The sequence below is a fragment of the Apteryx mantelli genome, chromosome 2, assembly GCF_036417845.1.
Source record: "Apteryx mantelli isolate bAptMan1 chromosome 2, bAptMan1.hap1, whole genome shotgun sequence".
In the NCBI taxonomy this organism is placed as follows: Eukaryota; Metazoa; Chordata; class Aves; order Apterygiformes; family Apterygidae; genus Apteryx; species Apteryx mantelli.
In genome coordinates this window covers 129,395,125-129,408,914 of record NC_089979.1, presented here as the reverse complement: position 1 = coordinate 129,408,914, position 13,790 = coordinate 129,395,125, and the positions used below count along the sequence as shown (strand labels likewise).

At 37.0% G+C, this 13,790-nt stretch overlaps 1 protein-coding gene across 9 annotated transcripts in view; it reads right to left on the bottom strand.

The window, feature by feature from the left end:
* TBC1D5 (TBC1 domain family member 5) overlaps window positions 1-13,790 on the bottom strand; it is a 337,770-nt gene that overhangs the window by 247,602 nt on the left and 76,378 nt on the right. For 7 of the 9 annotated variants that reach the window (XR_010883476.1, XR_010883479.1, XR_010883480.1 and 4 more), the window contains one exon: window positions 3,302-3,401. The exons of 1 other annotated variant lie outside the window; for it this stretch is intronic. Coding sequence is in view for 2 of the 8 variants with exons in the window: in XM_067291524.1 (XP_067147625.1) it covers window positions 3,302-3,341 (40 nt within the window). In the remaining 6 variants the exon portion in view is untranslated. Of the gene's footprint in view, window positions 1-3,301; window positions 3,402-9,250; window positions 9,286-13,790 lie in introns of those variants that run through there. One more of the 9 variants, XR_010883478.1, reaches the window with a different exon arrangement.

The window sequence follows — 13,790 nt, the reverse complement described above, 5'->3', positions numbered from 1 at the left end:
CCTGATTATCAGTCTGCTCTGTGCAGACATTAGAGTTAAATCAGCTATTTCTAAGAGAGCCGCAAAAGATGTTGCTATATCAGCAAGTGATATGGCTCAAGAGGAGCAGATCTGCAGAATGAAACGTGCTGAGGACCAACATTCATGAAATATATGTTTTAAGGGGTTTTAATTTGGATTAGCACTAGGTCATGTCCAGGACTAAAAGCCCACTAGCAGCTATTGTAAACTGAAGTTCCCTGTAAATTTAAAGTTCATTGATAACACCACTGGTATCCGACTTTTAATTTAGTTTAGTTTTCCAAGAGAAATTAGTTTTGCAAACTCTGACACTACTCTGCAGTATTAACACAAGCACAGTGAGGACAATCCGCTTGAAAAACGTACTTCAAACTAAAATGCTAACATGGGACCACCCTGGGCAAATCAAGCCTGATGTCAATTAAATTCACTACACAAGGGTTCACCATCCACCAAAACATTTTTGTAGGGTCTGCAAGTAGAAAGATCAACACTCACTAAGTTAGGGCAGTAATTTCTCATGAGATAATGCTGCAGAGCAAAGACCCACATCTTATTAGAAATACCACCGCTCTACCTTAATTTTTGCTTTCAACAGAGAGTAGGGGTTAGCACGCCGCATCATCCATGAGAAGAGGTTAATGACCATCCAGTGGGGTGTCAGAAAAGAAAAGCTGTGAATATTTTTTAAACCTAGTTAGTACCATTTACTAACTTTGCAACTCCGGTCATACCAGCAATAGATGTGAAAAGGTTACAGGAAAACTAAGCTAGTCAGCACGTTTATGTGCGTGTGTTTTCAGTTGTTAATTTGGTGTGTGAAAACTGGCAATAAAGAAATCAATATTTTAGGAAATCTGATTCAAAGTGACATTAGACAGAGCTGCCAGGTCTCCCTCCCACCTCGCCCCTTTGGGACTTTTAAGGGCACTTATTAGAGATAATGACTTATGTTAGAGTCATTCTGAAAAATCTGGCCTTGTAAACTAATACTCTCAATAGTAAATTTTGTAATGAAATGACAGTTCCACTCTGCAGAACGACAAAAGAAGCAGCAGTAGAACCTGCATTAAGAAAATAAGAAAAAAAGTTGCTGTGCTGCCCTTTTATTTTAGAAGTCCTTTTATTTTTGTAGAAGTAATCCTAAGGAGATCAGGTCAGTTCGATGCAGGTTACCTTCTAAACATTTTGCACAATTCCCAATATAGGCCAAATAATGGGTCAAAACCGTATTTTCTGACAGAGCTGTCAAAAGTAGGGTCTTTAAGGAGTACATTTAAACATGCATCTTGGCCAAGGAGATGGAGACTTCCAGTATAGAGCTTAACAAGTTCTTCTTCATGTCACAAACGTTACTCTGCAGTCTCCTATTATCCATTTTCTTTAGTATCATTGAGACACAATTTGTATTGTCAGAGAGGTGTTATTAGTAATATCTGCTCACTTGAGATGGCCACCTTCCACATCCTGGGTTCCTCCCGCTACTTCAAGAGCTGGGTATGCAAGTCTTACGTATATGAGTTACTTAATTCAGCATTTGTTGAAATTATTTAAGAATTTTCTGTGATAGAATAAGGGTCTTTTTTTAGATATAGAAAGACAGACACCTGACAATTCAGAAGTTAGTATATTCCAATCCTATGTAATAATCTCCAGTTCCAAATCTGATAGAGAAACTTGGTTACAGTACAATGACACTACTGAATTATGTTGCATATTTAATTAGTTACCTAATAGAAATAATATACTAGTAAATAAAAGTGTGAGCAATTGGTTGTAAATAAATATGTTCTTTCAAAAAGGTTACTAAAAGAATTCCTCATAGGAATTATTAATTATAATAAACTATTTGGCTAAGGAGTAATCACTGTCATGGATCACAAGCTAAGTGACACAAAATGAAGTGCAAAATATTCATGTAAGAAAAAAGAACTAGATGCACAAAACTGATATTGTACATGAATTGCTTTTGGGTGTAATTATCTTCCCCACATGTTAATATAATTTTGGCATCTTATTATATGTTTTATCCCACAGGGAATTTTGATTTGGAACCACAATTATCAATAAACTTTCTACACAAAAAATACCACTCTCTCCTCCCAACATAATTCCATGCAGTCCTGCAAACATTCGGTTTTTATGTATTCTGTGGTAAATCCAGTGACAGATACTTTGCAGGAACAGAAGTTTAGAGAATACATGCTCCCTATAAGGACAATCATTTCCTTTCTCCTGTTTACTATGCCACATAATTTATACAAACTTTCTATTATATGGTGTCACTTAGAACATACAGTACCTATTTCATATTGATTAAAAACTGTCTGAAAACATTTTATTACATTTCAAAATACAAGCTGCATTTTTAGCTCTACTTTTGCTATCTGCAAATACAATAGATACTAAGTGTGGAATGCATCACAAATAGATCATAAAACAAAAACTCTGACCAAAGACACAGGGCATTCTATGCCTTCAATCAAACCATTGCAATTAATAAGAAATTCTAAATACAGAATATAATGCCACATAAATAGTATAACAGCCAAGTCCTGTCTAAGAAGCCATATGTTTTTTCCCATTGTTCAAAAAAAGGAGATGACTTCCCGTCACTTATGTTTCTGATTAGCAAGGTGATTTATGCCACAATCACTAAAAATGCCAGCAAGTGAATGAGAAAATGCATAGTGACTGCACCAGATGTGCACAATAAACAGGAATCCCATTGTAATCTCTGGTACTTAGTTTATATGAAGGTAATGTAAGAAACACTCTTGGATATGGCAAAGTCACTCTTTTTTTACATTTGACTATAAATGATATGAAATAAATTGTGTGTTTTATACTTTATGGCATGCATACATTGATAAATTAGGTACAGTTTTGTATGCCGACTTATCTACAGGACAAACCTGGCTAAGATCATGGGGATTAATTGCTTCAGAAGTGTGAAATGCAGCTTTTCCATTCTTTTCTGCACACTCAGTGAAGAAACAATGATTAATCACTGTTTAACTATTCTCTTGAGGATCTACAAGATTGCCAAAGCAGGACTTATCCTCATAAATCCGAAAAACACAGGTTTAGATTTGTTGCCAACAACTGAAAGAACATGAACTTAAAGCCATTTGTTATCAGATTAAAACAATGTCAAGGCTTTAGAACCCCTACCAGTGCAAAATTCTTTTTCATCTGCACTTAACAATGGGAATTAGATTATCAAATCAGATTTGAGAAAAATACATGCATTTGTATAGGTGAACACACACACCCTTACCAGAAGTACAACATCCTGATAATAATAAATCCAGCTTCATTGATGTAGCATAACAGAAACAGCATCTTTAAACAGAAATGTTTCTATTGATATTAATGCTCTGTAAAAAAAAAAAAAAAAAAAAAAAGCAGTTAAATTGCATCCACCTCCATTTGTTTGCAACATATCCCATTTATATATGTAAAAAAAATTTCAAATGTGTGAAAATGTGTTTAAACATCTTTACTTTTTGATAGTGTAGGAATGTAGATTACAGTGCTTTACATTTGTCTAACAATTTTACAATCAATATGTAATAAAAATCACTTTCTTAATAAATAGCCCACTACATAAACAGATCAACTGATCATGAGATATGCAAAAAATGCTACCTTTAAAAAACTTCCTCCATTTAAAGAAGATATTTATACAAAAGGAAAAATTTTATTAGGGAAATAACACACATTCTACTGTACAGTCTTTGACTGCTTAAAAAGAGGACAGAGGATTTGCAGCCTATTCAAAAAAGAGCAAGTTTAAAATTTTAAATGACTCTTTATATACCTTTAAAGGGACAGAAGAATCACTCATGTCAAACACTTTCTAAAGATTCGCACCCTCCCACCCAATATTTAAATGATTATAACAAAAGGGAAGAAATTAACAGCTAATCCTTTAAATAACCCATGTCAATAACACACTGAATGCAGTGGTAGAGGAGAAATAATTCCAGGGCTCTTAAGTCCCTGAGAAATCAGTGGGAAAACAGGTAAGTCTGTTTTGCTCCGCCACTCGCGGTTCACCTGCAGCTCCCCGCAGGGGCTGCCCAGCACGGAGAGAGCCCCTGCACCCCTGCCTGCTCCAAGTCCTCACTCCCCAGCCCTTAGGGTGTCCCCCCACCTCCTGTCTCCTATTTGGCTATAGGGAAAAGTGTAAGAACGCAGAAGTCAAAGCTAAAAAGCCCTGCTGTAACGTGACCCTTTTTGTCTTTCTACGGCAGTGTGCCACGGGGGGCTCTGCAATGCCCAGGCCCTGACATTTTGCCTTAGGGAGAGATGAATTCACATCACTACACATCACAGGAGCTGCAGGCGTAGCTATGGAAATCAAGGTGCTAGAATTTTCAAACTGTACACGTAGAGCCACTTGCTGCAGAACCCCCCAACGGCTCAGGAATCCATCGCTTACGTTACTTCTGTGCATCTAACTCGCGCCCCCGTGGCCCGCTCAGGGAAGCAAGCGGCAAAGACAGGGCAACTGGGCTGAGAAAGGCCTGACGGTGATGCAGAGGTCGTGGCGAGAGCAGGGCAGCCCTCCGCTAGGCGAAGTAGCTTCCACCCAAGGATCGCAACAGAAGGGGCAACTGGGTTAACAACTCATTCAGAAACTGTAAGCACATGCACTCTAACGGGGAAAGTCCTGGCTAACAGTGTGAGAATAAATTCTGATCTGGACTAACCTTTAGCATAATCGTTCTGATTTTTCTGCCATTTTTCTTAATTTCACAAACTATTAGACCTCGATTTGGTCCCAGGTCTGTGAATGTATTTAAGCTTTGTAATTCTCACAGAAATAAGTGGAAGCTAAGTTAGTAAACTCACCAAATTTAGTTTTGAGGCTTCAGACACTAGAGCAAACGCTTAGCTGGCATCTAAGCTCCTTTTTCAGACCGATTCCTGAGGGGGACTAGTGTTCTCAGTCAAATCCCACAGGATGATTAATACTCACCTGTGTTTGTAAAGCACTTCAAGATTTCCAAAAACAAGTATTAACCAGCCTATGTTTACTAGGATTTTCCAATTTAAGCAGACCAATATATACTTTTGCCCATCCCAAGAAAGAGCTGACAAATATTTTTTACTGTCATCCAGTATGGTCTACTTTTTGAGGTAAGGCACAGTTCTTGAAAGACAAAACCATCCATGCAGTGAGTCCCTTCACAGGCTCTGCCTACAGCAAGACACTGATTCACTGCTAACCTGGCCAGTACGTAGAGGTCCCTACAAACTGAGGTAGGGTGAGCTTAACTGCTCAGATGGGTTGTTTTAACTGCAAAGTTTAATCATATTTGGCAAGTCCATACTGAAAACTATTCTTTCCCCTCTCCCTCTAGCTATACTACTTTCAGTAACTAATTAAGAGGACTGGTAACTTACAATTATTGTGACGTTTATAATTCATGCATTATTAGTTTTAGGCCGGCTTTAAACATGTTTTGTCATGCACCGAAATGTGAACACCAAAACGTGTTACCTTCCATATCAGCTGTACAATATAAAAGGGGTGGGACCCCTAAAAATCGGGATACTGAAGAGTTATGGTTCCCAAAGCAACCCAAGTACTTTATAAATATGGAATAAGATTTTGCTTTGCATATGGCTAGCATTTATGTCATAAAGACAGCAGATCTTATTCTGTATATTTAACTTTTTCTTTTTTTTTTTTATTAAAGGCACAATATATTTCTCTGTCAAATTTCTTATCGTAAGTTGTAAGCAAGCATTGGCAAGCTAGCATATATATTAAAGAAAGTATTTGAAATGCAGAGTCTGATGTATCTGCCTATGTAATGCTTACTGTATGTTGCCTATATCAAGAGAAACATTTTTTAACTATCTCCATCCATCTTTCACTTGCTATGTAACTACTGCAATAACTTTCCCTTCTGCTGGGTTAGTCAGCAAAACATTAAAGGTTCAGAGAGACAAGGAATATATAACCTGGTGCTCAACCCATTTAAAATATATTTTTCGAAACCACATTTCCTGAAAAATTCCGCCAAATATTTTTGTAGCAATCAAAAAAAAAAAGCATGCACTGATGCTGAATGATACTCAGTCATCAGCTGCTACAGTCCCAATGTGGTCACTTATATCCCTTTTTTAGGGAGTACTCTTGGCAATGCCTCAAATGCTACACTTCCAGATTGCAGTACCAACACACTTCTCTCTCTTTTTTTTTTTTTTAACCATTTCCATTTAACTAAGAGAGACTGTCCTGAGGAATGCAATCTCCATTACTTATCGTTGCAGAAGGAATTCAAAATGCATTGGACTTGGGCACAGAGCCTTCATTGTTTCCAATATTCCTGGTGAAACAAATGCTCCAGCATGCCTCCTCAGAAATGCTACTCACTACTGTAAATGCAGTAAGACCACCCTTGAGCTTTCCTGTACCTATTTCCCATAAATAAGAGCTAAAGAGTTTCCCAGTCTCTTGCTTCTCAGCCCTGGATATACATGGGTTAAGTCTCAGGAAATCTGCAAATTTTAAGATAAGACTGTTCTTAGCAATCTTTTTCCTCTGACATGAGGGAACTTTTCACAATAACAGCAATTTTCCTCTATGTTTTCCCTCTGGACCACTCCAAGACTACAGAATCAGCTCCATAGGAATTAGTTTCAATCAGTAAGTTTCATCACTTTCCTTTATACATTCTATATCATTTATTTGCCCTTCCTTTCCCTATCACACATAACTTAAGTAGACACGTACTTGCACACAAAAGAGATACCAAGACACTGCAGCACACCTGTTCCTACTCCCCTGAAGAAAGGATATGAAAATAAAAATACTACAAATGTTAAGGGAAAAATACTTGGCAAAAAGCTTCATTTAAGATACTACACAGAAACAGAAGCTCACACATTAGCTTCTGAAAATAGTATCTCCTACCAATCCCACATATCTCTGTGAGTCAGTCTCACACTAAGGCCTCTCCTGTGAGGTACGTGTAACATTCATCAGCTTCCACATGGACTGTAGCCATGTCATACCCATCTCTCTGGAAGCATCATTAGGTCTTTGGAAGCACCAACTAGTACAGAATGCTTAACAGCATCTTTTCAGCAACACAGACTACAATAAGGTTTATCTTTTTCAACAGGAATTAAATTCAAAGTCTCCATACTTATCATCATTGAATGCAACAGGTACTACACCTAATGCTGCTGAATGATACCTATGCTCACCTGCACATCTCTTCAGCCAAAGTGGAATTTTTAATGACAAGCAAGACTTTCTTTGTACACCAGAGAGATCTCTCAAAAGGCAGTCAGAAACCAGGAAAAAAAAAATCACAACAGAAACTAAGATATAGCCAAAAAACTCATTGCCTTCTGTTTCAAATGCAAGGAACATTCCTTACATTATGCCTCCTCTCGTATTGCCAGATGGAAGCATATACCTACAAAATCATGATTTTCCCGAAGAAGTGAATGAGAGAGACCCTATATAAAAATGCTAGCCATTTTAACATATATGGATATCCTATTAAATTTGACCATACTAATAAATAGGCTCAGGTGGGAAGCACCTTGAGATTTATAAATGAGGGTAGGGTGAAAATCCATAGAAAGGAACTGCCTGAAATACAAACACGTAACATACTATAAGCAACGTTATCTTTACCAATACAACTTGTGAGAACATTCTCACACACACGTATATGTATGTGTGTAAATATATATAGTATGTATAGTGTGTGTGTGTATATATATATATATAAATACATACTATATCTATATTAAAAAATCAAGGATACAAAAAAAAGATTTTTTCCCTCAAGTGTTTCAAGTTAGAGCGGTCATAATCTCATTTAATAATGTGAAAAGTCTGAAGTACACATCATTTGGGCAAAATCAGTTTGGATCTCTGGATGCATGGAGCTTTTTTAATTCATTGTAGGAAACACTGAAACAGCATGAATGAAGAGTGGGAAGGACCTTAACTTTTCCTGCTATTCAGCTATTCAAAGAGTCATAAATTGAATTAAGAAAGTTTTTGCACAACACACTTTCATGTTTTGTTCATACCATAATTTATAATAAAAACATCATTACAAAAACGTTTGAAAGCTGAAATGTTTCATGAGCATTATTTCTCAGATCTTTTGACTGGGAACAGTTTATCATTTCCATCTCCAGGCCTCACATGAAGACAAAACTAGTGTTAATCCATTTTTCCTTAAATTATCAAAAATGACCTGCAGAAAAACTGAGTGATATTTAAAGATCTCATTTCTTGATCCATAGGTAGACAGATGCAGTGGCTTGCAGAACTCTGAGAATCTAATGCAATGCACTATGTGTACACATTTATTGCAGTTCTGCAAAGACTGGATATGATCACTAAATTCTGGACTGGACAATCATAAAAACAGGCATCTCAAGCGAACTATTTGATAAATACTTTTCACTCTCCTATTATTTTACGAAAACACACAGTTATCTAATCAAACAGAAAAGGAATGATGCAGGGGAAGCTGACATGCAAGCTTTTGCATCAGTAATGATCCATATGTTTCGCTGTAGATCCAAAGAGCCAGAAGGCCAAATCAGAACGCAAATGCCCAATTCTCACTACACCCACACGGTAATCAACACATATTGAAACCAATGGCACTGTTAGGAATCACGGGCTTAATGTAAGAAACTTAATTTATAAACAAGGTGGCAAGTCACCAGTTTCTTCCACCACTTTCACAATTGTTTTTTATTATTATTTACTGATACCTAAATGGAAGCAGAGATACTTGGAAAGTCTGGTTCTAATTGTGTGAGGTTGCTATTTTCAACAGCAAAACAGCTGATCTTTCCAAATTTCTTTAAGAATTGCCCTTCTTGAATCTGGGGAGGAGGGTTACCAGACCAAAGAAGAAGGGTGAATGCTAGCTGAAGGAATCGTCGTTTTCTGGCTGGAAAGGAATTTCACCATGATCTGCGGCCAAACAGAATCTCAGCAGTCATACCTTTTACAGAAGCAAAATCATAGGGTTTGTAATACTTGGGGAATGGCCCTTCAACTGCATACACCCACCCTTAAATCAAAAGGCTGTCTGAATACAGATCCATCATTCCCTTCCACCACTACACCATTAAGGGATGACAGTATCTTGAAAGAATTATGATTTTGCCATCATTATTTTATTATATTCAGCAATGGTAAGAGAACCAAGGTATACAGGCATACCTTGTTTTATTGCTCTTCACTTTATTGTACTTCACAGATATTGTGTTTTTTTGCAAACTGAAGGTTTGTGGCAACCCTACGTTGAGCAAGTCTACTGGCACCATTTTTCCAACAGCATGTGTTCACTTCATGCCTCTGTGCCACATTTTGGTAATTCTCACAATATTTCAAACTTCTTCATTATTATTATATCTGTTATGGTGATCTGTAACCAGTGATCTTTGACGTTACTATTGGAATTGTTTTGGGGTGCCACAAACTGCGCCCTCTCCTCAGGCCTCCCTATTCCCTGAGACACAGCAATATTGAAATTAGGGCAATTAATAACCCTACAGTGGCCTCTAAGGGTTCGAGCGAAAGAAGAGTGGCACGTCTCTCACTTGAAATCAAAAGCCAGAAATGATTCAGCTTAGTGAGGAAGGCATGTTGAAAGCCAAGACAGGCCGAAAGCTCGGCCTCTTGTGCCAAATAGGTAGCCAAGTTGTGAAGGCAAAGGAAAAGTTCTTGAAGGAAATTCAAAGTGCTACTCCAGTGAACACACAAATGGTAAGAAAGCAAAACAGCCTTAATGCTGATATGCAGAAAGTTTTAGTGGTCTGGAGAGAAGATCAAATCAGCCACAACATTCCCTCAAGCCAAAGCCTCATCCAGAGCATGGCCCAAACTCTCTTCAATTCTATGAAGGCTGAGAGAGGTAAGGAAGCTGCAGAAGACAAGTTGGAAGTTAGCAGAGGTTGGTTCATGAGGTTTAAGGAAAGAAGCCATCTCCAGAACATAAAAGTGCCAGGAATAATTTTGACTTTCAAGTCTTATTATTTAAGAAATACATTTCATAAGGCTAGAGCTGCCATAGATAGTGATTCCTCTGATGGGTCTGGGCAAAGTAAATTGAAAACCTTCTGGAAAGGATTCACCATTCTAGATGCCATTATGAACATCCGTGATTCATGGGAGGAGGTCAAAATATCAACATTAGCAAGAGTTTAGAAGAAGTTGATTCCAACTCTCACGGATGACTTTGAGGGCTTCAAGACTTCAGTGGAGGAAGTAACTGCAGATGTGGTGGAAATAGCAAGAGAACTAGAATTAGAAGTGGAGCCTGAAGATGTGGCCAAATTGCTGCAGTCTCATGATCAAACTTTAACGGATGAGGAGTTGCTTCTTAGGGATGAGTAAAGAAAGTGGTTTCTCGAGATGGAATCTACTTCCAGTGAAAATGCTGTGAACATTGCTGAAATGACAACAAAGGATTTAGAATATTACATGAACTTAGTAGATAAAGCAGCAGCAGGGTTTGAGAGGACTGACTCCAATTTTGAAAGAAGTTCTATTGTGGCTAAAATGCTATCAAACCACATCTCATGCTATAGAGAAATCCTTTGTGAAAGGAAGAGTCAGTCGATGCGGCAAACTTCATTGCTGTCTTATTGTAAGAAATCACCACAGCCACTCCAACCTCCAGCAACCACCACCCTGATCAGTCAGCAGCCATCAACATCGAGGCAAGACCCTCCATCAACAAAAAGATTACGACTTGCTGAAGGGTCTGATGATGGCTAGCATTTTTTAGCAATAAAGTATTTTTTAATTAAGATATGTACTTTTTTTTTTAGACATTATGCTATTGCACACTTAATAGACTACAGTATAGTGTAAACATAACTTTTATATGCACTTGGAAACCAAAAAATTCATGTGACTCGCTTTATTGCAATATTCACTTTATTGCAGTGGTCTGGAACCAAACCTGCAATATCTCCAAGGTATGCCTGTACTGCCTAAAGGTTTAGTCCAATTTCATCTGACTATGAAAAAAACTTAGATGATGGAGAGAACCTAGGCATGGAGAGATTCTAACATGTTTGGAATCAAGAGGTTGAGATCTTCTTTTATACTACTGTCTGCTCAGGAAAGTAACAGTAAAGGAAATACATTCCCATGGAAGGGAATCATCTGTGTATATTGCCATATGGAAATGAGTTCTCAAGGAGATGACAGGGAAATTAAAGACAGCCTGTTGGCAAAAAAGGCAAAACTAGCAAAGAACAGGTGACAACATCTAAGAGAGAAAAAAGAGGGCTCAGACTAGGCCTTAAAAGTCATCAGTGATATGGGCTTGACAAAGAATATCAAAGTTTCCAAATTACTTTTTTTCCCAAAAATTCAAGATATGTAGCTAGACAATTCTACTTCTTTTCATACATTTTCCTTTTCTTCTCATGTGATCTGACTCTCTCACAATGTGAATGAACACATGTACACTGAAGGATTAACACAGCACTGATTTTTTTTTCTTAAGTAATTCTGTGTAGGCAACACAATTTATTGGTATAAAGTAGGATTTATGGTAATATATTTCCTCTTCAAGACATAAATAAGATTTAATAGTTTTCTGTAATTCATTTTCATATAGTACCATATTCTCATACATTTACTAGCATAATGCATCCGCTAGAACAGCAATTGCATACCCTGAACACTATTTTAAAAACTCTTCATTACTAACAATCTGCTAGAAATATTGTTATCCCTCTTCTTCCAGAATGCAGTCTACTTCTTGCAGCCTTTTATCTTCCTACTGAACATGCTGGATTTTACAAAAATAAAGAAAAACAAACCACAAAACAGAAAGTTACAAGGTTGCAAAGAATATGAAAGCTATCAAGCTAGAAGAGAAGAGTGCTGTACTGAAATAATAGTCTGAAAATTTACAGAGGACTACAGGTCTTTATTTCTCAATATTTCCTCTTACTGTATGTCATATTACTTTCATTTTCTGAGAAGTTAACTTTTCAGTCTCTGGTGGTGGTGAATTAGAATACAAACTGCACATATGTCTGTTTCTTTACGTGGACAGAAATTATGTAATTATTCAAATTATATCAGAAATTATATTCAGAAAATTGGTTGTCAGTCAGAAGTGTCTTTTTTATAAAATGACAAGAACTGTACCAAGAGCAGATGAATTCTAGCATGAATATCCACTTAAAACATTCTCTCTTCAGTTAACACATTCCCAACATTTTAGTTGCTGTTGCTGGGCTACCCTCTCCTAATGAGCCTTAGGAAAGGGTTTTTCCACCACAGAGGAGGAAGAGACCAAAGTGAAAAATAGGGTATGTGAGAGAATAAAAGGCTTGATTGCAGTCGTATTTTAAGATTTTAGCCTCCCAGCAGCACATCAATAGGCAGAAAATATGTTTTCCATACACTGAGTCAGTTGTATGAAATGCCCTGCTTGAGTCTTTCGATTCTACCTATTCCATCAGCAGTGTCTTTTTCAGGAGCTTGCTTGAAGCAGCTCCACAGATGTTACAACCTAGGACAGAAACACCCGTGAGTATAGGTGGAATTCTAAAGCTCTAAACTAGAAGTTATTTTTCTAGTGCTATCCACGTAGGAGTTGCATAAATGTTCTGAAATACAGAAACAGACATACACATACATATGAACGTATAAAAGTTATTGTCAGTGTATAAGTTACTACTATCCTGAGACTAAAATAATTTATGCAACATCTGTTTTCATATTTTTTCTAATTTTTTCTAATTAACATGCATATTTAATGCATAAATGCTCAGACCACCTATTTTTCTGCTGATTTTGTCCCTTTCATAAGTCATGTACTCCTGTGGGGTGCTCAGCATAGATGAAGCATAAAATTTGGTTGAAGGAGTATTGGGTGAGTAGTAAACAAAATATTCCAGACTTATCTAAAAGAAGAAAAAAAAAAGCCATGCTGAAATGGGTTATAATATAAAAATAAAGGGACTTTCCCAAAAAACACAGCCTTCTCTTAATGCATTAGTCACAGAATGGTAATGACCTCCATCCCTGCCCAAGACATTAAGAGTCAAGGAAGAGCTTAGGCTCCAAACTTTTGGCATCTCTAAATAATTTCAGCTGAGTAGAACTCTAAGCTGGTCAAGTCAGATTTTAGTGCTATAAGATGACATAGTTTATTTTTTTTTAATTCCTCATTGCCAATGGTTAAAATATTCATTTGATGTTAGACATTACAAAGCACTAAAAGTCAGCTCCATAAGAATCAGTTCTAAAAACAGAATAATAAAAGTAAAAATTGCTATTACATTGTATTCTTCATCCAATACCATATTGTTAAAGTTATGTTAAGAATCTAAAACATCGAGGAGGAGTAGACAGAATTTATCCCATTACATTTACAGAACCTAGGGGAGAAAACAGTCTATGTTTACACAGTCATGTTCTTCCTCAGTAGGCCTCAGAACTGTGACTATGTCTTAGTCTCTTTCTCCTACCATCTTGTCCCCTCCTTTTTTGCATATATTAGAAATGTTCATCAGGGTTTTTTTTTTTTTTAAACGGTAATATTTTTATTTCAATGATGAAACGGAGAACTATTGCCACAAATCTAAAAGGAAGAGCAATAAAAGCACATGCCATTCTTTTCTGGACGCATTCTACATAAACACTGTTTTTGCTCTACATCATGTATATTTGTATGAATTTAAAATCCATAACACAATGCAAAGTAAAATAAGGGGTGGGGAAGGAAACA